This window comes from Sceloporus occidentalis, unplaced genomic scaffold, assembly GCF_023333645.1.
Source record: "Sceloporus occidentalis isolate IW3139 unplaced genomic scaffold, rSceOcc1.0.p SCAF_2, whole genome shotgun sequence".
In the NCBI taxonomy this organism is placed as follows: Eukaryota; Metazoa; Chordata; class Lepidosauria; order Squamata; family Phrynosomatidae; genus Sceloporus; species Sceloporus occidentalis.
This window is the reverse complement of record NW_028316982.1, coordinates 270997535-271025141: the sequence shown is the minus strand read 5'-3', so window position 1 is coordinate 271025141 and position 27607 is coordinate 270997535. Positions and strand designations below refer to the sequence as shown.

General features: G+C 44.7%; 2 protein-coding genes across 3 annotated transcripts in view; one reads left to right on the top strand and one right to left on the bottom strand.

Annotated features, from left to right (window-relative positions):
• Positions 1-12614, top strand: part of P4HA3 (prolyl 4-hydroxylase subunit alpha 3) — a 50582-nt gene extending 37968 nt beyond the window's left edge. The window contains exons 9-13 of the mRNA XM_089508283.1: positions 5926-6085; positions 6984-7046; positions 9020-9088; positions 11057-11153; positions 12119-12614. Of these exons, the coding sequence (XP_089364409.1) occupies positions 5926-6085; positions 6984-7046; positions 9020-9088; positions 11057-11153; positions 12119-12189 (460 nt within the window). The 3' untranslated portion in view covers positions 12190-12614. The remainder of the gene's footprint in view (positions 1-5925; positions 6086-6983; positions 7047-9019; positions 9089-11056; positions 11154-12118) is intronic.
• A 4121-nt stretch (positions 12615-16735) lies between these two features.
• The window catches only part of LOC149320170 (protein phosphatase methylesterase 1), a 37438-nt gene continuing 26566 nt past the window's right edge, over positions 16736-27607 (bottom strand). Inside the window, exons 11-15 of one of the 2 annotated variants that reach the window (XR_016280287.1) lie at positions 25439-25483; positions 24247-24311; positions 23772-23839; positions 20033-22880; positions 16740-19509 (exon numbers count right to left, since the gene is read on the bottom strand). Coding sequence is in view for 1 of the 2 variants with exons in the window: in XM_089513073.1 (XP_089369199.1) it covers positions 22862-22880; positions 23772-23839; positions 24247-24311; positions 25439-25483 (197 nt within the window). In the remaining variant the exon portion in view is untranslated. Of the gene's footprint in view, positions 22881-23771; positions 23840-24246; positions 24312-25438; positions 25484-27607 lie in introns of both variants that reach the window. The other variant, XM_089513073.1, reaches the window with a different exon arrangement.

Sequence of the window (27607 nt, the reverse complement as noted above, 5' to 3'; positions counted from 1 at the left end):
TGTGAAAAGACTGGATTTGTCATTTCCCCCCTCCTAGAAGTTTCCTTAAGCTGGAGAAAATGACTCCGACAAGAAGGGGGCCTCTTTCCATTCAACACACAACAGATGAGATATGTGTTTGCTATGGTTGCACAGCAGTCCGGGCAAATATATGTATATATTTTCCAATATGATCTCACTGCTGGGTTTTGCAATCTCCATGAGAGTGATTCCCTGCTCCCTTTTTTAAAACCACTGGAATTTCATTCTTTGGCTTTTGAAGAACAGGAGGAAGAGTGAGCTCTTCTTAACTCTTGCCTCCCTTCTGACCCTTCAGGAAAAAATAACAGAGAGTGCATGGGTTTGCAAAGCCAAATGTAAAATTAATAGTGCACCCTGCTGATTAAGGAATTCAAGCCAATTAATCATCGGACTTTGAATGGCACTTTCTGGGGGAGATTTAAGATCAGGCTCTCGCTATATCATTTTTGTGACGGAAAGCAATCTAATTTAAAGCAATAGGGCTGGTTTGGAATTGAGGAGAAAGGGCTTTGATCCAAACTGTGTTTCCCGTCCCATACCCTCCAACTGTCCCGATTTGGCAGGAACAATCCAAATTAATGCTCTGCCATCCCACTTTTCCCACTGCTTTTAAAATGCCCCAATTTCTCTCTCCAGCTCCCATTTTCCTCCTTTGTCCATGGCTTGCTTCAGTTGCTGCAAGCTGAATTCAAAGTGCAAAAATAGTTTGTGTTTGATTAACTCAGCAAGAAGGAGAAGAGGAGGCTGAATCTTTCCCTTCCCAGTCAGCTCAGACAAAAGCAAACAGCTGCAACCTCTCCTAGTTTGTATGCTTTCCCTTATTAACAACTGTGAAACTGTTCACAGCTAGAACTCTGATGTTTGCTATGTTTGCATTCACATGGGACTTTATCATACAAAGGAAAAACCGGGATTTAAGCTGTTATTAAAAGGGCATTTTCCCAGCAAAGTCACAAGATCACAGCAAAGATTTTCAGACACATCGCGATTAGAGAGGACTTATCCTGGGAAGAAACTGCTTCCACGCCGGACTCCGCAGCCAAGCCGCGCTTCTGCCGGGCGGTCTCCTCCCGGGGTGTCGGAGGTGCGCATCTGCGCACCGCCCCGGGAGAGCCGCCCACGGACTGGAGAGCCACCGCAGCGGGACTCTTTTTTTTGGCTGTTTGGCGTTTGCGGTAGCCGGGAGTGGGCCTTTAAGACTCCTGGGGGGAAGCCAGGGAGAGAGAGCTCGCCAGGTGAGAGCGGCGAGCTCAAAAGCCGGACGCCCGGACCTTCCTGACACGCCCCCCTCTGCTTCCACGCCGGACTCCGCAGCCAAGCCGCGCTTCTGCCGGGCGGTCTCCTCCCGGGGTGTCGGAGGTGCGCATCTGCGCACCGCCCCGGGAGAGCCGCCCACGGACTGGAGAGCCACCGCAGCGGAACTCCGCAATTGCGCAGCTGCGCAGTTTTTACGGGGCTAGGGAGGTTGTGGGTTAGCTTGGGCAGAGGATGCCTGCAGTGGCTAACCTCTGCCCTTTATTTGTCGGTGTAGGGTGGGTGGGGGGAGGTCATGGACGCGGGGGATGCATGGGCTGGGGAGGAAGGGGACGACATCACTCTGAGCGGAGCTCCTATTGAGGTTGTGTGGGGCAGGGGGAGGTATGGCGGTGGGAGGAGGGACTTGCGTTCCAGGGGAAGGCGAGATAGATGCTTCATATCCATCTCTCCTTCCGGTCCCCCTCCCAACCTAAGGGACCTGAGGGTCGCTCCAACCGTGCCACAAACCCTGTCGCTGCTCCTGTGCAACGCCAGATCAATTAACAACAAGACCCACATCCTCCACGACCTGTTGGAGGACCGAAGTTGTGATCTGGCTTGCATTACCGAGACCTGGCTGGGGCCTGAAGGGGATGCTGTGTGGGCTCAGGCCCTGCCTGCCGGGTTCTCGGTGAAGGACCAGCCCAGGTTAGGTGGGCGGGGGGTGTGTGTGTGGCCTTGATACATAGGAACACCGTGTCCCTCACTAGGAACCACATCAGACAGACGTCCTATATCGAGTGTATTTACCTGACCCTTAAAGCTAGGGACAGTCTAGGGATTCTGTTGGTGTATCGGCCACCCCGTGCGCTAACGGACTCCCTTAACGAGCTGACACAGCTGGTCGCTGAACTGATGCTGGAGACGCCCAGGCTACTTGTCCTGGGCGACTTCAACATCTCCCTCACGGCCAGCTATGTTCCACCCGGTGCGGCTCGCGAATTCATGGATACCATGGCTGCCATGGGCCTGTCCCAGCTAATTCAGGGTCCTACGCATTGTGCGGGTAATACTCTCGATTTGGTCTTCTGTTCGGATGTGGAAAATCCGTGGGTGGAAATATCTGATATTTCCCTCTTGCCATGGACGGATCATTTCCTGGTTGAGGTGAAAATCAAGGTCTCTACCCAGATCCCTCCCGGGGGTGGTGGACCTATTAGGATGGTCCACCCTCGAAGGCTAATGGAACCTGACCGGTTCCAGGCTGCCCTAGAGGGACACATGGTTGGAAGCGACGGCGATTCTGTTGATGCCCTGACTGGTATCTGGAATACTGGTCTCTCGAGGGCTATACACAGCATCGCTCCCAAGCGCCCTCTCAGACCCGCTTCCAAACGCAAGCCCTGGTATACGGAAGATCTCCGAGCAAGGAAGCGGGAGCTGCGATGGCTAGAGTACCGTTGGCGGAAACACCTTCGCTTAGACGACAAGACTCTCCTAGCCCAACGGTTAGAGGACTACGGAGAGGCGATACGAGCAGCAAAGAATTCGTTCTATGGTGCTCGTATCGCGTCTGCGGAGTCGCGTCCAGCAGAGTTGTTCAGGGTAGTCAGGGAGCTCACTCAGCTCCCTCCTGCCCTGAACCAGATCCTTGAACCTTCTAAGGCCTGCTGTGACTTATTTAATTACTTTTTCGTGGATAAAACTTCTCGGATAAGCGAAGGTCTTAACGCCGACATTCAGGCAGAACCTAGCGTAGAGGCGTCCAGGGCCTCCATGGACTTAGTTAAGCTGGATCGGTTTGAGTTGGTTAGTACCGAGGATGTGGACAAGATCCTTGGAAGTGTTCGGAAGACAACCTGCTCTCTCGATCCCTGTCCCTCGTGGCTAGCAGCCCAGGGGGGACCGGCTGTAACTTCATTGTTACGCCGGATAATTAATACATCTCTGAGGGAAGGGCAATTTCCATCTGATCTTAAATTGGCCCTAGTAAGACCTTTATTAAAAAAGCCCTCCCTCGACCCCCTGGTGTATAATAATTATCGGCCAGTTTCTCTGCTGCCATTTTTGGGGAAGGTGATCGAGAGGGCGGTTGCAATCCAGCTTCAGGGGGTCTTGGATGAAACGGATTATCTGGACCCATTTCAAACTGGCTTTCGGGCAGGTTATCGGGTTGAGACGGCCATGGTCGCCTTGGTCGATGATCTCCGTCTGGGCATCGACAGGGGAAGCGTGTCCCTGTTGGTGCTCTTGGACATCTCAGCGGCTTTCGATACCATAGACCATGGTATCCTTCTGGGACGCCTGGCAGAGGTGGGAATCGGGGGCACTGCGCTCCAGTGGTTCCGGTCCTACCTCTCCGGGAGGTCCCAGATGGTGCAGCTGGGAGACGTGTGCTCCGATGAGAGGGCCCTTAAAACTGGGGTCCCTCAAGGAGCCATTCTGTCTCCCATGCTATTTAACATTTACATGAAACCGCTGGGAGAGATCATCCGGAGACATGGGGCGCGGGGTTATCAGTACGCTGATGACACCCAAATAATTTTCTCTATGTCTCCGACTGATGCAGTGACTGAGGATGGCATCTCTCCTCTCGTGGCCTGTCTGGAGTCAGTAATGGGCTGGATGAGGGAAAACCGACTCAAGCTGAATCCAGAGAAAACGGAGGTACTCGTGATAGGTTCCCCTGGTCCAGGAATGACGGTGGTTCCACCTGTCCTGAACAGGGTCACGCTCTCTGTGAAGGACTCCGTGCGCAGTCTGGGGTGCTTCTTGACTCGTCCCTTCGCCTGACTGCTCAGGTGAATGCGACGGTCAAGAGCACCTGCTATCAGCTTCGGCTTATTCGCCAGCTGCGCCCATACCTGGCCCAGAGGGACCTTGAAACTGTGGTACATGCCCTGGTAACCTCGAGACTGGATTTCTGCAATGGACTCTACATGGGACAGCCCTTATACCAAACCCGGAAGCTTCAAATGGTGCAGAACATGGCTGCTAGGCTGGTCACTGGCACGTCCAGGGCCAGCCATATAACACCGGTTTTAAAAAACCTCCATTGGCTGCCCATTCGCTTCCGGGCGCAATACAAGGTGCTGGTAATGACCTATAAAGTCCTAAATGGCTTGGGCCCAGGATACCTGAAGGACCGCCTCTCCCCGTACATTCCGCCTCGCACCCTCAGAACATCTGGGCAGCAACTCCTTAGGGTCCCCGGGGCGAGGTTATCCTCCACCTCTAGGAGGTCTTTTTCCATCGCCGCCCCGGCCCTTTGGAATACGCTGCCCATAGAGCTCCGCTCAGTTACCTCCCTGGCCCAATTCAAACGGGAGTTAAAGACCTACCTGTTTCAAATTGCATTCCCCGATTAAGTCCCTATAGGCCCCCCCGCCGCAAAGGCCGCACTGGCAATGGTTGGCTAACCCGGGGGCATTTGTTGTTGTTTTTATTTTTGTTTTTGCTTTGTGTTGTAGTGTATTGATGTAATTTTTTGATATGGTTTTTAATGGAATTCTTGTGTATTTTAAATGCTGTAAACCGCCCTGATCTTATGGAAGGGCGGTATACAAAAAAAAAAAACAAAAAAAAAAAAAAAAAAAAAAAACAAGAATGCTCCAGCAACAAACCATTCATGGGGAAATTACATGAATGGTTTCTTGCTGGAGCATTCCTGTTTCTTCAGGGATACATTATCTCTAATCGCGACATCATCTGAAAACCTTCGCCACGATCTCACAACTTTGCTGAGAAAATGCCTTTTTAATATCAGCTTTTCCCCAGTGTGATAAAGTCCATGATCACTTTTCCTGCCCTGATTATTTGGATGTCTGAACTGTATTTCTAAATGCTCAACTGAAGTTTTAGGTTACAGCAATGTTAGGAGTTTTGGGACTAACAGAAAATTTCATTGTGGGGGAAAGAATCCTTATTTGGATGTCAGTGCCTGACCAAAAATAGTTTGTGTTCAAGTAATAGAGTGGTACTATTACTTCTCTTGATCTCTAGACACTATGCTTCTACTGATGCAGCCTAGAATTGCATTGGACTTTTTAGCTGCTGCATCACATTGTTGACTCATGTTCACCTTGTGGTCTATTTGGACTCCTAGATCCCTTTCACATGGAGTCTTGTCCAGCCAGGTGTCCCCCATCCTATATCTATGTGTTTCATTTTTACTGCCCAAGTGTACTAAATTTCTCTGTGTTGAAATTCATTTAGTTGGCTTTACTATAGATTTTTAATCTATTAAGGTCATCTTGAATTTTGATCCTGTCCTCTGGGATATTAGCTACTCCTCCTAATTTTGTGTCATCTGAAAATTTTATAAGTATGCCCTCTATTCTTTCATCCAAGTCATTGATAAAGATGTTGAATAGCACTGGGCCCAGGACAGAACCCCACTGGACACTTCTTTCAAGATGAAGAGGAGCCATTGCTGAGAAGCCTTTGGGTTCGGCTGGTCAACCAATTGCAAATCCACCTAACAGTTGCATTGTCTAGCTCACAGTTTACTAGGTGTTTTTTTTTTGTTTGTTTTTTTGCAAGAATATCATGGGGGAACCTTGTCAAAGGCCTTATTCTCATGATGCCGATCTCTCATGATGCTCCCTAAGAGATGAATAGATTCCAAGTTGCTCTACTCTGACAAACTCATCTCTCTCTCTGTTCCAGTGCCTGGTTGAAAGACACCTTGGATCCAGTGACTGTGGCATTAGATCGCCGGATCGCAGCCCTGACTGGCTTGAACATCCAGCCCCCTTATGCCGAATATCTGCAGGTGGTGAACTATGGATTGGGGGGACACTACGAGCCCCACTTTGACCATGCGACAGTGAGTAGACCTCATGCGAAGCCTGCCTGAGGATTGAAGTCTATGGTGGGAGCCTCCTCCATGTGCTGCCCATAGGGTCAATATATTGTTGGAGGACATGGGGCAGGACCTTTTCTCGTGTGACACCATGGTTGTGTAATGCCCTCCTCTTAGAAGCTCAACTGGTGCCAAGACTGGTGTCCTTCTGGTGCCAAGTAGAAACATGACTTTTCCCTCTTTGGGATTTTGGATGATGCAGTACTTTGCTATATGGCCAACATGGCTAACCTTGGATATGTCATAAGGTTGCCATAATCCAAAGCTGACAGATAACAAATAACAACAGCTTTATGAATGAGAGATCTCCAAAAGCCCGAGTTATTAACTGCTCTGCTTGCAAACTTAGGGCAGCTGTGGCTTCCTTAACTGACTCCATCTATAATGCGTTTTTTACCCTATTTTCCCAACTGCTTTCCACTTTTCCCAGCATTTTCATCTTTTGCAGTGAGTCAAGTTCCCTCATTATGTGTTCAATATATGATAGCCTCAGCTCAGTCATCTTTGCTAAGATTTGCTCTCAGACTCATGTGTCTTTTTGGCAGTTCATGGTGCTCCACATCTCAAATGACTTGATTCTTTTTTTCCTGAGGTTACATTGCTTTAGGTTGCTTTGCTGTCTGTACCCCATGCTGAGATCTTTTGATAAGGGGACAATACAAATATTTTTATTTCATCAGTACAGCCATCTGGAAAAGGTTTAAAGGGTTTAAAGTTTCTTGTTCCACTGGGCATTTTATCCTCAAAGCTTCGTTTCATTAATGCTGACCCTGAAAAAAATACGTCTACTGTATTATGAATAATATCACCCTTGGCTAAATAAGGCAATCCATGCATAAACAATTCTGTTCTTTTGTTACAGTCAAGAAAAAGTCCCCTTTACCGGTTGAAATCCGGAAACCGAATTGCCACGTTGATGATTTATGTGAGTATAAATCTGGAAAGGACTTTGTTTTTACTTAGTGTGAGTTGTGTGTTTTGGAAGATGCTGGGCAGACAGTGTCACCCAAAATGCTAGGGCCCTGGGAGGTCACCCACAATTGTATTCATTGGGGGAAGAATTTTAGTTCAAGAGGGAGCAGCGAGAGGGTTTTGGGGAACCTTTAAAGGCAGACCCTAGTCTATGTATAACGGTTTCAAACCAAAGAACTACAGATAGAAGATTCCAAATGAGTTTAATTCATTGAATAGAAGTATAGTGTCTAGATCAAGGGAAGTCATAGTGCCAATCTATTCTGCTTTGGTCAGTCCCCGCCTGGAATACTGTGTCCAGTTCTGGGCAAAACAGTTCAAAAAGGATGTGGAGAAACTGGAGCCATGTGTCCAAAGGAAGGCGACCAAAATGGTGAAGGGCCTGGAAACCAGGCAAACATTCTCTGAAGGCAAGCATTCTCTAAAGATACCAGCCACGGATGCTGGTGAAACGTCAGGAAGAAACTCTTCTAGAACATGTCCACATAGCCCAAAAAACCCACTAAAAACTATGGATGCCAGCCATGAAAGCCTTCGACTTCACATCCCTTTTAATATTATGTTGATATCAAAGGTCAACTACCGCTGAAGGAAGGCTAGTTTGGGGGGTAACCATCGCACCTTGCCATATATTTTCCTTTAGCATAGAATCCTAGAGTTGGAAGAGACCCTAAGGGTCATCCAGTCCAACTCCATTCTGTCAATACACGATCCAAGCTCTCCAGACAGATGGCCATCCAGCGTCTGTTTGAAGTCCTCCAAAGAAGGAGATGCCTCTACTCTCCAAGGCAGGGTCTTCCACTGTCAAACATTTCTTACCACAAGGACTTTCTTCTTAATGTTGAGGTGGAATTTCTTTTCCGGGAGCTAGCATCCATTGTTCCGCCTTCTAGTCTCTGGAGCAGCAGAAAACAAGCTCGCTCCATCTTCAATGTGATACCCCTTCAAATACTTAAACAGGTCTATCATATCACCTCTTAATCTTATCTTCTCAGGCTAAACATCCCCAGCTCCCTAAGTCTTTCCTCATGGGCCTGGTTTACCCTTCATCATTTTGGTTGCCCTCCTTTGGACACGCTCCAGTTTGTCAACATCGAGAGGCCTCTTGTCCGCACTGGCCTTTGCTGGAAGGGTGGCATGGGTCAGAGGCTTCTTGGTTGCTGTCCAGCCAACTTGCTTGGTTGCTGCTCCCAGGGTGACCAGATACAAAGGGAGTAGTAACCAAGACTGGTTGTTTTGAATTTGAAGTAGAACAGTAAACCTTATATCAAAAATACACATTGGGAAGTGAGTGAGTAGCATAGAGGTCAAGATTAGGATGAGAAGGAGGAAGAAAAGGAAGCCAGAACTTTGTAGTAAAAACCAATGCTCTGAAGGGGGGAAATACACTCTAACCTGTGCAAATTAAGGATATGTGTAATGATTCTGAAATATATTTGTTCATTTTTAATATGGAAAACAATTAGACTCATAGAATCATAGAGTTGGTAGAGAACACAAGCGCCATCCAGCCTAACCCCCTTCTGCCATGCAGGAACTCTCAAGCAAAGCACCCCTGATGGATAGCCATCCAGCTTCTATTTAAAGACCTCCAAAGAAGGAGAATCCACCACACTCCAAGGGAGTGTCTTCCACTGACGAACAGCCCTTACTGTCAGGATTAAAATATAACCATTATAAAAACAAAACCTTCTCTCTTCCAGGCTAAACAAACTCAGCACCCTGTTTCCCCTCACAGGACTTGGCGGTTTCCAGGCTTTTTACCATTTTGGTTGCCCTCCTCTAGACACCCTCCAGCTGGTCAACATTCTTCTATGACCCCATTAGAACTCTAAGATCATCTGGAGAGGCCCATCGTGTGCTTTGTTCTGTAACAAGGTCCAGCAATACATGCTTCACCCTGTATTTTCCCTTTCTTTTATCTAGCTGAGTTCAGTGGAAGCTGGAGGGTCCACAGCCTTCATCTACAACAACCTCAGCATCCCTGCTGTCAAGGTGAGAAGGCCGTGTATTTTTCACCAAGAGCTCTACCTCCCACATTTCTTCCTCAACCACCTGCTCATTATTTATCCCTCTCCAGTCGTGTATCTGCATGGAAGGGCAAAATGATGGCTCCTTCCTCCTGAAAGTAAGATTGATCTTTCTCCAACTGACATTTCCTTTTGGTCCCCAAATTTCTAGCACTGTAGAGAGTGAGACACTAAAAATCATTCATATCCAGAACACCTTCAACTTTACATAAGTTCCAAATGATTTCATTTATGAATCAAAGGAAATCACCATTAATGCAGACACTCACACTCACACACTTTCAAGAACAGATGATATAAAAGGCACATAGCGACTTAAAGGGACTGCAGAAGGTAACACTATACCTATTCCAGAGATAAAGCTGAAATTGGGGGAATGTATGAAAGGGATCTAGGAGTCCAAGGAGACCACAAATTGAACATGAGTCAACAGTGTGATGCAGCAGCTAAAAAGGCTAATGGTATTTTAGGCTGCACCAATAAAGGTATAGTGTCTAGATCAAGGGAAGTAGTAGTAGTAGTAGTAGTAATAATAATAATAATAATAATAATAATAATAATATAGTTTATTTATATTTTCCTGCCTCTTCCAGATGGATTGACGCAGGATTATGGCTCGCTAAAATTCACATAAAAACACATCAATAAAATAAAATAACAATTAATATTAAAACTAGCTCAATTATCAGGTGGAAATGCAATAGAGTTATACAATAGTCAGGAGGATGGGAACTATCTCTTACACAAGGTCAAGTGGGTAGGCTTGCCGGAAGAGATCCATCTTTAAGTGCTCTCTTAAATGCCTCCAAGGAGGCAATAAGATGGATCTCCTCTGGAAGACCATCCCACAATTTCGGAGCAGCTACAGTAAAGGCTCTTTGGGAAATCGATGTGAGCCTGGTTGACTGGTGTTTTAATACATTCTTCCCACTTATTCTGTGAGTCCGGGTCAGATTGCGTAGGGAGAAGCGTTCCTTCAAGTAACTCGGGCCCAAGCTATGTAGGGCTTTAAAAGTGATAACCCACACTTTGTATTGCATGTGCCAAGAAGCTAATTGGCAGCCAATGAAGAGATTTTAGAACAGGTGTTATATGGTCAAACCTAGATGTGACAGTGACCAATGTGGTTGCCACATTTTGAACCAATTGAAGCTTCAGAACTTGGTACAAGGGTAGCCCCATGTATAGCGCATTACAGAAATCCAGATGAGAGATTACCAGTGCATGTACCACTGCTTCTAGGTCCTTTTGGTCCAGGCAGGGGCACAGTTGGCGTATCAACCGAAGTGCTACTCTATTCTGCTTTGGCCAGGCCTCACCTGGAATAACACTGTGTCCAGTTCTGGGCCCCACAATTCAAAAAGGACATTGAGAAACTGGAGCCATGTGTCCAAAGGATGGCGACCAAAATGGTGAAAGGTCTGGAAAGCATGCCCTATAAGGAATGACATAGGTTTAGCCTGGAGAAGAAAAGGTTAAGAGGGGATAGGATAACCCTGTTTAAGTATTTCCCAAGCAGGATTAAAATGAAGTTTCCAGGAGAGAAGAATGGTAAAGAAAGTTGTGAATGGTGAGACAATCAGTGCAAAGGTCTCTGGACGAGGGTGTTTCACTTTCGGAGGGAAGTGTACATGGGTTTCTGTTCATGTGTAAGCCCAAGGTCCATCACCCATGATCCCTTCTGTCAATGAAGGGATCATGCAGATTCCGATATTGATTGATCTCTCCTGGTTGTGTGCTTTAGCTGAGCTAGTTGGATCTTCTTTATATCGTGGCTGGTTTCCTGCACTGCATTTGCCTTCTTGGCTGCGTGGCTAAAACATGCCTTTTGATATCAACTTGATATTGAAAAAGTGGAGAGGTGCAGTGGGCTAGACCTCTGAGTAACAGTTGTCATGTTCTTCAGTTCTGATTCTGTTTGTTTGTTTGAAAGAATGCAGCTCTGTTTTGGTGGAACCTCCACAGGAACGGGAATGGGGACGATGACACCCTCCACGCCGGCTGCCCAGTGCTTGCTGGAGACAAATGGGGTAAGAGGAGCAGGATATATATATATATATATATATATATATATATAATATCACACACTGGCAAACTGGGGGCAAATTGGTTAAATCCCGTGCAGAAATGGGATTTAAAAGCCCACAAAACACCCGCAAAAGGGTTGCTTTTCAGATGTGTTGATGCCAATGAGAAATAATGCAACATTAATCTGAGTGAAAGGTTGACAAAACCCCCTCCTTTTTACTTTTGGAAGTTTCCTGAAAGTAAAAAGGAGTGGGTTTTGTCAACTTTCCATTTGGATTAATGTTGTATGATTTTTCATTGATGCCAATATCGTCTGAAAAACTACCTGCTTTTGCAGGTTATCTTTTACTTTCTGTTCGGCTTAACCCCAAACATCGTGTGAAAAACAATCCACTTATTTGGGTTGTTTTCACTTTAAATCCAGTTTCTGCACAGGGTCGGTCCCGAGTGATAAAGTGATGTCCAGTACTAACCGAGTAGCCTGTCTTCTAAATGCTTGCCATGAGTGATTGTCATAGGAGTGTGCTATATGTGCTATATGATGGCCAAGATTTTTTATTTCTTGAAACCCCAATCCATTTTGCCTTTATCATTAACTGGTTTTCTTCAGGGGCTATTCAATTTTCAGAAATGTCTGGCTCTGCAGTCCACACTCTCTGCACAAGGGGACCTTTGATGATGATGATGATGATGATGATGATGATTGAAATGTACTTGCTATTGCTATTAGAAGAAATGCCTTAGAAAAAATTAGAAGAAAAACCTTTGTCTCCTTTCATCTTGCCTCTGCAAATATGTGCTTTCCAGCTTTCAGGGTTTTTTTTTTCTGTGCAGAAAGCTTATTGCCACAATATGGATTTATTTTTTTCTGAGTGATGTTAGAGGCATGAGTAACTTTTGCATAAATGTGCAATGTATGCACGCAGGGCTCTCCTATTTACTTCATTGCCTTCTCTTCTTTCCACAGTGGCCAACAAGTGGTTCCACGAATACGGGCAGGAGTTTCGACGGCCGTGCAGCACCAACCCGGATGACTAGGGAAATCTCTAGTATTGTATTCAGATGCCAAAGAGCTGGAAAAGGTGGCATGCCGGAGCTGGTGGCGGTGGAGAACTGAGGAGAGAGTCTATGAACTCCTTCTCCTTCCTATCCTGATGCAGCCGGGTTTGGAAGACCACCTGGGGCATTGAGCAGCAGCCAAAACGTGTCTTGGCAAGACTTCCTCGGGAATTTATTTAGACTGAGGACTGTCAGGTGTGGAAGAAGGGGGGATATGCGGTCTCCTGAGCAGGAGAGAAAGGAGCAACTGGTACTCAGGCAGATAGACTAAGAAGCTTTCGTCCATCTTTTATGGTTCCTGGAAGGACTACTGGGGGGATTGTGTATATAGACATGGTAATAACCAGAATGTGACACACACACACACCTTGGGAAGAGAAACACCTGTTTGAGGTAGGCCTAAATACCCCTAAAGGCACTAAATTTGCACAAGTGGAATTGTGCAGGTGGTGCCATTGTGTATGCAGATGTGCCAGTGTACACCAGTGGCATGTGCAGATTTGCATGTGATTCACACTGGGCATGCATGCACATTCATTTGCACATGGGGTGTGCGTGAAGTTGTACAACTCTGCCATTCAATGTAAGGATCATGTGTATCACAACCAATGCATCACCCCACATGTGTAGGTAGATTCGTGCTACACAATCCCAATGTTGGAGCTCAGGCATGACCTTACTTAATTTTAGAGGAAAACACTGAAAATCATTGCCCTGATCTTGGAAGCCAGGCAGGGTCAGCCCTGGTCAGTACTTGGATGGAAGACCCCCAACAAATAGCAGGTGCTGGGGATCTTAGCTGGGAAAGAGAAATGCCTGTTTAAGGAAAGGCAATCAAAGTGATATAACAGTGTAGCTGGAAAGGGGCCTGTGATGGAAGGAGCTTCACCTGTTCATTTTCTGCCTGCAAAGCAGCCTTTGTCAACTTCTTCCCATGAAAAGCTGGTAACTATAACTGGCAGTTAATCTGGTGGCAAAGGAGGAGGAAGAGAAGGGAAGAAAGCTTTCTTTTTTTCTTCCAAGAAGTTGTTGTCTACACACCTCCCTTGTGGCCTGATGCCAACCAAGTCAATATTTGGAAAAGTGAGATTGTGGTTAACCAGGGAAGCAATGGACACGGTTGCTTCTTTCAGATAGGACCAGGTGAGAAATCATGCATGCAGACACCTTCGTTCCATTGCAAAGAAGAGTGCCTCTATTTCTTTCTCAATTTGCATTGGCCACATTGGATCATCCATCCATCCATTCCAGGCATTGCGAGCAGCGAGGAAAGAAATACTACAAGTAGGCACTTGTTTCTCACCTTAGTACCAAATCCAAATATTTTTTTAAAAAAAACCTATAATAAACTTGGTTTTTAAACAAGGCCTGACTAGCCCACTCCAACCTGAGCTTGGTACCATCTTCGAAAGCTTGCAACATGTGTAATGTGCATTTTGGTTTGCCCAATAAAGAAATCATGGTTTTGTGGATTTTTGGATGATGTTGTACTTTGCTATATGGCCAACATGGCTACCTTTGGATATGTTTTTGGTATCCTCTAGTTCTTTTTCTGATAGCACTGGCTGTGCTGGCTGGAGATAATGGGAGCTCTAGTCCAGCAGATAGAGATTGCAATCCAACAAGGCTGATGATCAAGTATATATCCGCAGCTGTAGCAGGTGGGTACCATTTTAACTGACATGCTTTTGTCATATGGAAAAACTGGGCTTTGTAGTTTGGTGAGGGAATTAGAATTCTGTATTCCATAAACAGCAGAAATAAAGCTCTCTTGCAGAGAATTCTAAAATCATCAGGAAAGTCCAAGTCCTGTGTTTCCACAGAATGGAAGCATGGCAGTTAAAGTGCCATGTTCTTGTTACTGTGTGACTTCAAGTCATTTCCGGTTAATGGCATCCCTAAGTTGGAGGAGACCTCAAGTCCAGTCCAACCCCATTCTGCCATGCAAGAAATCTCAATCAAAGCATCCCCATTGACAGATGGCCATCCAGCCTCTGTTTAAAGATCTCCAGGGCAGGAGACTCCACTACACTCCGAGGAAGGAATGTGTTCCACTGTCGGGAAGTTCCTCCTAATGTTGAAGTCGAATCTCTTTTCCTGGAGCTTCCATCTGTTGTTCCAGGTCCTGTTCTCTGGAGCAGCAGAAAACAAGCTTGCTCCCTCCTCAATGTGACATCCCTTCAAGTATTTAAACAGGGCTATCATATCACCTCTTAACCTTCCCTTCTCCAGGCTAAACAGACCCAGCTCCCTACGTTGTTCCCTATTAAAGGCTTGGTTTCCAGACCACACCCTTCACCATTTTGGTCTTCCTCCTCTGGACATGCTTCAGCTTCTCCACGTCCTTTTTGAATTGTGGGGCCCAAAACTGGACATAGTATTATTTCAGGTGAAGCCTGACCAAAGCAGAGTAGAGTGACACTATTACTTTCCTTGATCCAGACACTATATTTCTATTAATGCAGCCTAGAATTGCATTGGATTTTTTAGCTGCCTCATGTTCAACTTGTGATCTACTTGGACTCCCAGATCCCTTTCACATGTAGTTTTATTCAGCCAGGTATCATCCATCCTATATCGGTGCATTTCATTTTTCTGTCCTAAGTGCAGTACCTTATATATGTGTTGAAATTCATTTTATTAGCTTTGGCCTAGCTTTCTAGTCTATTCAGGTCATTTTGAATCTTGATCCTGTCCTCTGGGGTATTAGCTACTCCTCCTAATTTGGTGTCATCTGCAAATTTGATAAGTATGCTCCCAATTCTGTCCTCCAAGTCATTGATAAAGATGTTGACTAGCCCTGAGCCCAGGACAGACCCCACTGGTCACTGCTCTCCAGGATGAAAAAGAGGAGCCATTGCTAAGCACCCTTTGGGTTCAGTTGGTCAACCAATGACAAATCTAGCTAAAAGTAGCATTATCTTGTCCACACAGTCTCTCAGCCTCAGAGGAAGACAAGGGTAAGTCCTGTCTGGACAAATTCTGCCAAGAAAACCACCATAAGTCAGAAATGAGAGTTTAAAAACATATTATTCACCTTAAAGGAAAGGGAACCCAGTTTACAAAGTTGGCTACTCCAAGCAAACTTCGACCCTTTGGAGACACACAGCACAACAATCTGGTAACTGGTTTGATTGTTTGTATCGGCTTCCAGGAGACCTGGGTTCAAATTCCCAGTCAGTCATTGGATCCCATCAGGTGACCTTGGGGAAGTCACACTCTCTCAGCCTCAGACAAAGGCAATGGCAAAGCTCCTCTCAAGAAATCTTGCCAAGAAAACCCTATGGTTACCGTAAGTCCAAGGCCACATGATGGCACATAACACAACCAAAGCTCATATAGCAAACATGCCTAAAGGCAAATGTGTGTGTGTGTATGTATATATGTATACACACACACACACACGAATGCAGGAGGATATTTCATTGAATCTGAGACCCTGGAAGATACTGCCACCAAGTGGTGCCTTATATGTAGGAAAGAAGAAATAATGAGTGGATGTTACAGTGGAATATATTTTAAAAACATGCTTCTCACCTTAAAGGAAAGAGAATCTAGTTTACAAAGCTGGCTACCCCAAGGTAACTTGGTAACTCTGAAAGCATATGCGGTTAATCCTTTGCATCCAACTGTCACCAAAAATTACTGCCAACACATCAGCCTTCAGGCAGATGAAAGCTCATGCTGCCAACTTCTTTCTTTCAGTTAGTCTCAAAGGTACTAAAGGATCCCTTTACATACTGATTTTACAGACTAACATGACCATATCTTTGTATTATTCCAGCGGCTGGTTCAAATACCCTAAAGCATTTCTGGATTCCTTTGTGTTGTCATCAAGATCCTGAACGGCATGCAGAGTGAACCTCGATTGTGCTACACAACTCTTGCATTGAATGGCAATGTTGTGCAGCCCACTGCATGACTGACAGGGAGTGGTAGTACCCCTTTGAGCAGGAGCACATAAGATATGCATGGGCCAAGGATGCACATCTGCATGAGGCATGGCATCGTACACGAAACTCCTCGCCATGAACTGAATGTGGACTCTGAACACCAATCTCCAACGATAGGGGAAACTTTGACCAAACAATCAAAAGGTCTGGAACCAAGCCCTTTGAGAAATGACTTAAGGAGTTGGGTATGTTTAGCCTAGAGAAGTGACCTGATAGCCATCTTTCAATATCTGAAGGGATGTCATGTAGAAGATGCAGCAAGCTTGTTTTCTGCTGCTCCAGACTAGAACATAAACCAGTGGATTCAACTGCACAAAATTTTTTAAAAAATTAAAAAAATCATCCTAAACATTAGGAAGAACCTCTTTATTTTCAGAGCTGTTTGACAGTGGAACACATGGACTCAAAGAATAGTGGACTGTCCTTGGGAGGTTGGATGGACATATTGTGGTTGTGTATTCCTGCATGGCAGGGGGTTGGATTGGATGGCCCTTGTGTCCCCTTCCAACTCTTGTGATTCAATGAATTTGCATACACCAGCAAGAAACCAACAGGAGTCCAATCAGAATCTGAAGGACTCAAGTTGCAAATGGCCTTCTACATTAGTATTCTTATCAGTAATTAATTGGATCGCTCATCTTTAGTAGGACTGTTTTTTCCATTATATAGTACCACGCATACATTGCACTCCACAGATACATAATAGTAATAATAAATCCTTCCCAGTTTCTCAACAGCCCACAAGTAATGCTTCACCTTCTTCTCTTTTGTTAACTGCTTTTGAGTCAGTCCCAACTCATAGCGATCCTGTGGATGAGACATCTCCAAGACCCCCCTCTCCTCCACTGCTGCGCTTGGGTCCTGCAAATTCATGCCTGTAACCTCTTTAATAGACTCCAGTCATGTGGTCTCCCTCTCTTTCTGCTTCACCTTTCCTAGCATTCTTGTATTTTCCAGTGAGTCCTGCCTCCTCATGATGTGGCCAAGTACAATTTGACCATCTTGGTTTCCAGGGAGAGTTCAGGCTTGATCTCTTCAAGGAGCCATTTGTCATGGAGAGCCAAAAAAACATTGGCTGACCATGGCATCCTCAGCACTCTTCTCCAGTACATTTCCAATGAATTGATCTTCCTCTTATCTCCTTTCTTCACTGTCTAGCTCTCACATCCGTCCATGGTGATGGGGACTACAGTGGTTTCGATAATTCTTACTTTAGTGCTCAGTTGTATATCTTTACTTTTGATGACCTTTTCTAGTTCTTTCATTTCTGCCCTTCCCATTCCTTGCCAGCTTTTGATTTCTTGAAAGAAGTCTCCTTCCTGAACAATGTTTGATCCAAGATATGGGAACTGTTTTACTATTTCAATTTATTCATTGTCTAGGTTGAATTGGTGTAGATCTTCTGTGGCCATCATTTTGGGGTTTTCATGTTCAGCAGTAAGCCTGTCTTTCTTCCTTGACCTTCCATAGGTTTGTGATGTGCCTTCTTCTTCTGACCCTGGTTCAGCAGAGCGTGTGTAAAACCTCAGCCATAAAACACAGCCACACCAAAGCAGGTAGCGAAATATTTATTTTCCTAAAACAGGGGCCGGGTGATCATCCTCAGCAGGGGGGTAACGAAAATAAAAATCCCTGCCAACAGTAAAGAATGGGGTGGTGGGACAGTACAGTATTGTTAAAGGAGGAGGGCACTCCTTTTAGCAAGATTGGGTTGAGAAGGCTGGGCTATCGGGGGGGGGGGGGGAGGGGAGGGATATGATGGAAAGGATCAATTTTGGTAGACTGGATGGAGTAGAGGGAATATCTAGGTTACCAAGGCCCCAAACATAGCAAATCCCACACACAGATCAAGGACAGACAGACAGACAGACAGACAGACAGCGAGGGGGTCTCATGAATACAATTTGCTGCCAGCTTTGGCCTCAACCCAGTAGTTTACTAAATAATTTACTCCCAATAAGAGCAAATCTATGGCTCCATCTGCACTGCAGAATGAATAGTTTGACACTGCTTTAAAGGCCATGGCTCAATACTATGGAACCCTGGGCTTTGTAGTTTGGTGGGGCACCAGAGCTTTCTGACAGCGAATGCTAAATATCTCACAAAACTAAAAATCTCAGAATTCCATAGTGTTGAACCATGTCAAACAGAACCTCTTTCACACAACACCGTTATAAAAGTTTTATGCCCATTTAACTGCCATGGCTCTATCCAACAGTATCTTAGGAATATTTGGTGAGACATTAGAAGACCCTGGCTGGGCATTACAAGGTCCTAAAACTACAAATTCCAAGAATCCATCAGATGGAGCCACAGCAATTACTGGGTCTTTCCACACTATATATTTATAGCACTTTGATTCCACTTAAGTGCTGGAATTGCACAGTGCAAAAGAGACTCTGCTGAACCAACAGTTGAATGGAAAGTCAGTCCTTCTGTAAAATGCCATTGATCCAATGGCTGTACTCTACCTGGGGATGGCAAGTGGATTTAGGGCTCTGGTCCATGTTTTTTCTCTGCCACTCTACCATATCTCAGTGCTATCTGTGGAGTGGAGAGGACAAGAGGCTGCAAAGTTTAAAACAGTTTCACTGCATATAGATACAGGAACATGGCAAGAGAAAGAAAGAGGGATCTGATTTTCAAATCAAAAACCGAACTCAAGTTTAAATAATCAAACAGGAGCAAAATTTTCAGCAAAACATTGGTTTTGGACCCTGGGCTACCAGTTTGGACTGAGGCAATCTCATTCAACCAGGAGATGTCTTGGAAATAAAGAACTAGTCAGCCCTCTGTATACTACATGGATTCCACCATCACAGCTTGAAAATATTCCCCCAGAAAATAAATTCCAAAAAGCACACCTTGATTTTGCCATTTTATACAAAGGTTAGCATTGTACATAATGAGACTTGTGCATCAATGAATTTGGTCAACAGACACTAAGGGCCCACCATCCATCTTTTCCATAGCCCACAGAAGCATCACCAATCCAGTACTTTTGAAACCAGCCTCTAGAGGTGGATATATCCAGAAGTGTAGGGCTACAACTACACTTCAGCCTCCAGTGAGCATCACTCTTGCAAGGGGGGGATGGGGTTTGCAGCCCCATCCACCTGAATGCATCATGTTGGGGTTGAACTTAGAAAGCAAGGAACCAGGGGCTAGGAAGGAAGCACTTGGGGTAGGAAGGAAATAGAGAAGGAAGTACTCTTCTCAAATGGAGGGCAGGACATTTTCAAGCTGTTCAGTTACCGAAGGAGCCCTAAACTTAGACGAAACTCCTCTGTATGGAGCACCCATCCACTCTGCAGCTTGGCAAGTCTCTTGATGTCACTACCTGCAGCTGCAACAGAAACAGAGAAGGCCACAAATGTATGTACAGAGATGGAAATCGGATTGGACCACATGTGGGATGCGCTACTGCCCAGCCAGAGCACCATCTCCAATAGTTTTGCTTTTAGCGCCAATTACCTGTAACCTTGTGAGGGTTATGAGAAGGTAGACGTAGTCCAAAATGTCTATAGAGTGGCAAAGATTTCCCCTTTGGAAATACAAAGGGTATTTTGGGAAAATGCAAAGCTCAGTCCTAACAGAGGTTTTCCTCCAAACTACCTGCAAAGAAGGCTTTCACGGCTGGCATCCACAATTTTTTGTGGGTTTTTTTGGGCTATATGGCCATGTTCTAGAAGAGTTTATTCCTGGCATTTCGCCAGCATCTGTGGCTGGAGAATGTACCCCACTCTCTTCAATGCCAGCATTCTCTGAAGATGCCAGCCACAGATGCTGGCGAAACATCAGGAATAAACTTCTAGAACATGGCCACAGAGCCCGAATCCCCCCCCCCCGGCAAAAATATATATACTTGCAAGTCTTTGCAGGAAAGGGCTGTGAATAAGACATCTGGACTCGTGTCTGGAGAATCTTTGATGCAACAGGTGCCTGGATTGTTCCACTCTGCCAACCTCTAGTGCTACAGGAGTTTTTCCACATCCAATGAGACAAAGTAGCTAGGATCCTTAGGTATGGGAGGCAGACATGGCACTTCACACATAAACACACACAAAGACACACACAGCTGGGCAAGGCGTTCCAGTTTTTCTAGTTCTGAAGCATCCAATCCCCTGGGAAATCCTCATGTAAACAGATTGTATGGCTCCTGTTCGTTTCAGCAGCATTTGCAAAAGCATTTTACAGTAGACTGGGCTTCTGGAATGCATGGTCCTCATCAGCCTTGTTTCCCCTCAATTCCAGCTCAACCCTCCTTCTCTTTTCCAGGCGTTTTTTAAAAGCCAAGCTGGAGAAAGATTTGACTTGCAGCCTCCTAGTGAACTGTTCCTCTATGGCCACAGATTCAACATCCTTTTATTATTATTTATTGACTGACTACCTTCAAGAGCAAAGGACACCAAATTCCCCCACAAAGGCACTTCCCCCCCATTTGTTATGTGAAAACTGCCTTAAAGGACAGTTGGTCTCTAAGGCTGGATGAGCCATACAACTAGTCAAAACACAAAAGCCATGTCTGATCACCAGGTTTCATCATTCCTCTCTCCCGTTTGAAATGTTATGCACTGAGAAAAATACAAAAATGGTGCTTGAGCTGCAGGGCTGCCACATACAAAGGGGAAACAACCAGTGGAAGTTGATGGGCCCCAGGTCATTGGGGCAGCGAATCTGGTCCATCAGTCTTCCTGACTATTGTATTTCAGAATGAATTTAATTACCATCCAATGTGACTTTGGTTTCCCAGTCACTTTGAAGCCATCAATGGTCTTCAGAGAACCATTGCATATCCTCAGCAGGCCAGTTTTTAAATATTTTGGTCAAAATGCTTCAGAGGCTTATCTCGCTGCCATGGCATTGATAAATGGAGGCCTGCATATCTGCACAAGCTGCCATGCCAATGCAATGCATCCAGAGTTTCATTAAACAGGCCCACAATGTACCTTATTTAACTAGGTAAGCCTATAAGATGAGCTGCCCACTATGGCAAACTTGCTTTTCTACTTATGGGAGGAAGGAGGGGAGAGATTCTAGATTAACCCCATTTTGTCTTCCCTCAGTACAAGGCCTTGGTGGAACAAAATCTAGTTATTAAATAACAGAATCACAAAACATCTGCTATGATAATAATGGAACAAAAGTATCAGGTATAAATGTTTAACAGATTAAGTACAGTGTGCCCGCACCATACGTGGCTTTAACCTTGCGCAGAAGGCTAAGCCACAGGAACTAGTTCATGCACCTGTGACATGTGTGCCGCACCACATGCAGGACTGCTCCCCCATTAAAACAAATGGAGTTTGAGTGTATGCGTTTTCTCCCATACGTTGGGTGTGTGTGTGTTCCAGAATGGATCCCCCACATATGGGGAGGGCCCACTGTATTACTGATATTTACTGTTCAATATTCAACATAGAAAAACATAGTCCAAAAATTGCTGTTCATCATAAAACACAAATTAGTAACTATTTATTGAGAACTCTATAATGAACATAAAGATGCCTTTAATTTAAACCATCAAATTCATTAAAAAGTCCTAGAAAAAATGCTAAAACATCAATAAACTGTAGGTGGCTGCAACAGTAACCAGTCCAAATAGACTTCAAAGTAGCAAGTCTTCTTAACAGGACAATGAGAAAGGTTACAGCATAACAGGTGAAAGCCAATGTGGCACAGTTGGAGTGAGACTCTGGAGACCAGGGTTCAATTCCCTGCTCAGCCATGAAACCCACGGGGTGACCATTGGCAAGTCACATTCTCTTAGCTTAAGGGAAGACAATGGCAAACCTCCTCTGGACAAATTTTGCCAAGAAAACCTCACAATAGATTCACCTTGGGACCTCCGTAAGTCGGGAACAACTTGAAGGCACACAGCAACAACAAAACAGCATAACAGGTTTTCTTAACTGGACAACAGATTTCAGTACTATGTGTCTTCTTAACTGAGCAACAGTATGGAGTATATTGTTCTATGTTGAATACTGAACAGTAAATATCAGTAATTCTTTTATTAGTTGCACGTTTATACGTGTTACTTTTGTTCCTGGAACAAACGGCCAAACTGACCTCAGCTGGAGTCCTCCAGATGTATTAAGACCTCAACTCCCATCCTCTCAGCCAGCACAGCTGGGCCAATGGGAGTTGTGGCTCCAAAACCCAGAACCAAATGGATTGTTTGGTGAGGGTCCCAACACAACCGGAGGCAAGTGGACTGGACTGACTGGTTGGCACTCCAAAATGGCAGCATTCTAAACATGGTGGCCTCAAGTAAAAAATGGCAGAGGTGGGTAGGTTTCTCACAGCTTCTTCCAAAGAAGAAACCTCTTTAATGTTCTCAGGTTTATACAACGGAATGAACCAGCCTTACATGCCCAAGAGTCCCTCACAATCACCTGCAATTCCATATGCAAAGCCATTCAGATTTGTAATCGGACTTCCTCAGGGGAAACGGGAAACGGAAAGAAAAACCAACATCCAGGGGAAAGGAAGAGGGACAGGCAGACAAGGGCAGGGAGGCAGAGGCGATCTAGCCGTTCACTGGCTGACTTCTTCCTCAGATGAGTCTCGCGCCCATCAGTGTGCATTGGGAAATCAAACTGGGGTTTGATGAAGAGGATACAGAATACGCCACGGTGGCCTCTGGTGCAGTTTTATTTACAACAGGAAGTTAGTGCTGGTGGGTTTCCAGGTTATTAACAAGCAGGAAAAACACTGTCAAGGGAAGGGAAGAGGAAAAAAGAGATTGTGTGACAATCTTTCAAGAGAATTTGACTGTTATTATTATTAATATCATATCATCATCACCATCGCTACTGCCATCATCACTGTCACAACCACCACAAATGTGCTGATTGGGTTGTTTTAAATTTTGGTACATACTCACATCTCTCTTCCTCTCATAGATTCCTCCCCTGGCTACCAGTCTGAGCCAGTGCTCATTACAAGCTAGCCCTAGTATTTAAGGCCCTGGGCTTTAACCTCCCCCAGTACTGAGCAGCTTGGATAGCATGGAACTCAAGATCTACAGGCAAATGATTATTGGCAGACCTACCAATGCGTACAGCTCTGTTAAGGCTGCGAGCCTTTCAGGATCTGGCTCTACATTTGTGGAACAGTCTTCCTTTGCACCTCTGGCTGTAGGAGGATCTCACCCCCCCCCCTTTTTTTTTTTTTAAGGATTGAAGAGCTCCTTCTTCACTTTGCCAGATTAAGCTGCTGAGTGTGTCTAAAGTGGCCAAGATGGGCAGCCACCAGTGGGGTGGTGAGGATTTTGTTTTTAGTACTGTATATTACAGTGTTGTATTTTATTGTCTTATTCTTGATTATATATGTCTGATGTGCTGCCCGTTGGTGAAAATAAACCCTGCTGCTGCTGTTGTTATTTGTAATTTGGTGTTATTATTATTATTAAGAGATCTGCAACAGCTTGGAGGTGTAGATGGGGGACAGTAAATGAAGGAAAAGCACTGTGATGCTCTCTTGGATCTTGGCCACACAATCTTTCTGCCTTTGGCCACCCTACTGTGCATGCCTGACGCTCTACCTCAGTATTACACAAGAGTAACTGAAGGTCTTCAAAGCTGGTTACCTAACAAAACTTACCACTGGAATCCACCAATGGGTTCTGTAAACCTGTGACGGATCAAGAATGTTGCAACGGCTTCAGCAACCTGAAAGAGACAGAAGAGCAGTGATGAAGCAAAGCCTGTTGCTCCAATCCACACCTGAATCTCCTGCTGAAGTTCAGAAAAGTTACTTTTGACAATGACAATTCTCCAAACCTGTGTATCTAGCAAGGCCAGTGGCTACATTGGCTGGTAGAGTCTGAGCAGTTGTCCAAAAAAGTAGCTTTTTTCAAGCTCTGCCCTCAATTACTATCTGAAAACACTACAGGCTGCACACCCTCCTCCATTTAACTCTTGCCTTGGTGAAAGTAGGAATACAGACTAAGGCTGGTTAAATGGAGCATACTGTTCCCAAAAACATGGTTTAGGTCCCCCCTCGCGTGATCCTGACATCCCAATCCTAATTTTGTACCCAGCAGTGATAGATTTGCCCCAAAAGGTGCACCACTCACTTTGTCTGGAGCATCCTCATGGACTGCATGGCCGCATTGTGGAAGGACTTGCATCTGGAATTTCCCTGCAAGTGGAAAAGAGGGGAATGTCATGACTCCCAGGTTATTTTGCACTACTTTGTGGCTCACATACCCATAGAAGAAACAGAGCACATACAGGGACCCTTATATGCTAAAATATGGGTAGTCTACCAAGACACCACAGAAATGTCACCCAATTTGCTACTACAATTTGTTTGAACTGTATTCACTGAATATATGTATTTCCTATTGTAATAGCCCAACTTTGGATATGAGTGTTTTGTTGCTTTAATTTTTTTTTTTGTTGGAGCAGTCCAAATTCTTTAATGTACTGATATACTCATGTGTAAGTCTAGAAATTTAGGTCAAAAAATTGACCCCCAAAACCCTGAAGTCAACTTATCCATGAGTCGATATAAGTACTGTATCTGGTGCAAAGCAAGAATATAATCTATCCTGGAAGCACTGACCCCTCTACTCTCTCATCCATCCAGCCTTAAGAGTAAGCACAAAGAACTGGAATTTTTAAAGTTCCTTGACATTGTTTTGCTTTGCTTCATCTTTTAGATTCTTTGTTATATGCCCCTAAGTTTTACACTCAATTTATCCACAGGTCATAGTAAAATCCCTAATTTTGACCCCAAAACTTGCCCTCAACTTATACATGAAGTCGATTTATAGTCGAGTATATAAGGTAAGCTCATTATTATCCTTGATTCATTATATGTATAAGCTTTGCATTCACAGTAATTTCTGGAGCAGACTGCATTTGTTCTAATGGACAAGTGTCCATAATGAGTATTTGTACCTTTACTATCAGAAATACTATTTGTATCTCTACTGCCAGTATTTATAGTATGTTCTATTTTTATCATAGGTATCCTTCCTAGTCCTAGACTTCTGATTTTTTATTGCTGTCTCCATTATCCATAGGAACTTGCTTCCTCTGAAGTTTTTTAAAGCCAAAGTTCTCAGGAAATTGAATTCAGTATCCATTATACACTAAGTAATTTTTCCTTCACTTCTGCAGAATTATGACATGCATGCAAGCACACAGATGTACATCGCTATGGCTAAACAGTCTTCAGTTAGTAAAGAACAGGCTGCTTGGCTCAAGATCATTATTCAAAGCTCCCAGGGGTGCAAAAGCCCATCAGAGAATGTTGCTTACCTTGCATCTGGCCGATCGTTAGATCTTTATCCAGTCTGTCAACACCTAAACATTATTTTGGAAATGAGGTTGGTTGGGAGAAAGAAAAGTGATGGTTGGTGGGGGGAAATTCAGTCTTAATTTCTTGCCCTCCTGGGCTTCTTCAAAAATCATGCAAAAACTGAAACAACTTTTATCAGTTCAAAAAAGATATCACTAGAATATAGATGATATTACTACTACTACTACTACTACTACTACTACTACTACTACTATATGGTGATTTAAAAAAAAATATGGCACAAAACTGAATAAAAACATGTGAAGTCAAAGGCTTTCATGGTTGGCTTCCATAGTTTTTTGCTAGTATATGTGGCTGAAGATGCCAGCCTCAGATGCTGGCAAAACGTCAGAAACTAACTCTTCTCGAACATGGCCATGTAGCCCAAAACCCCACAAAAAACCCTATAAATAAAAACAGATTTCATCCTGTGACATTTGGAAGGCCTTCCTCTTATTTCACCTTTAACACATTGCTCTTATTAGTAGCTTTATTATTGGCTTTCAATACCATAATCTATAATCACTAAAACTGGGTGTATCATTGTTTTGGGGTTTTTTTTATTGATTGATTGATTACATTGTCATAAAGTAGAATCAATTGAAACGTCTTTATATTTTAGCTTGCAAATGCAAGACTGGACACTAGATGGTGCCAAGTAGACTGAGAAAGAAAGAAAGAAAAACAAATAATAATAATAATAATAATAAATAAATAAATAAATAAATAAAATAATAATAATAATAATAATAAAAGTTTATTTCTATCCCGCTTTTCCAACTATTGATCAAAGAGGCAAAGAGATTTAGGTAAAAATACACCGAGATAAAAACATTTAAAACAGCATTTGAAAACAGTCACAATAATAACAACAGGGCCTGCTGAGTGGGGGAATCCATAAACATTACAAGGTCATCAACAGAGGGAGTGAAACATAAAATGACAACTCATGGGGGGAAAGCTTGGGAGAAGAAGAAGGTCTTAAGATTCTTCTTAAAAAGATCTAAAGATGTGGTGTAGCGGAGCTCGTCCGGGAGATTGTTCCATATTCTCGGGGCTGAGGTAGAAAAGGCCCGTTGTGAGGTCCTCGCATAACATGCAGTTGGGACCTCCAGAAAGTTCTTCCCTGCCGACCTGAGTGTGCGGGGCGGATTATATGGGGAGAGGCGGTCTTCCAAGTACCCTGGGCCCAAGCCATTTAGGGCTTTATAGGTCATTACCAACACCCTGTATTGAGCCCGGAAGGGAATAGGCAGCCAATGGAGATCTTTCAAGATAGGTGTTATGTGGTCTGACCTGGAACATACAGCGACCAATCTCGCTGCCATATTTTGCACTAATTGTAACTTCTGGGTTTGGTACAAGGGTTGCCCCATGTAGAGCGCATTACAGAAATCCAATTGAGAGATTACCAGAGCATGTTTCAAGGTTCCTCCGGTCCAGGTAGGGACGCAGCTGGCGTATCAGCCGAAGCTGATAACAAGCGCTCCTGACCGCCGCATCCACCTGAGATGACAGCTGGAGCGACGAATCCAAGAGCACTCCCAGGCTGCGAACCGAGTCCTTCAAGGGGAGCGCGACCCTGTTCAGGACAGGATGGCAAATCTCACCACCCGGACCCGGGGAACCTATCACTAGTACTTCCATTTTCTCTGGATTCAGACTGAGTTTGTTTTCTCTCATCCAGCCCATTACCGACTCCAAGCAGGCATTTAGAGGAGAGATGCCATCCCTAGTCACTGCATCAGTCGGAGACACAGAGAAACAGATTTGGGTGTCATCAGCATACTGATAACACCGCGCACCGTGTCTCCGGATGATCTCTTCCAGCGGTTTCATGTAAATGTTGAATAGCATGGGGGACAGAATAGCTCCTTGAGGGACACCAGATGTAAGTGCCCTCCTATCGGAGCAGACGTCCCCCAGCTGCACCATCTGGAATCTACCCGAGAGGTAGGAACAGAACCACTGGAGCGCAGTGCCCCCGATACCCAACTCCCTCAGGCGTTCCAGAAGGATACCATGGTCAATGGTATCGAAAGCAGCTGAGATGTCCAAAAGCACTAACAGGGACACGCTTCCCCTGTCCATGCCCGTTTATTTGTATCCCACCCCTCTGAGAACAATCG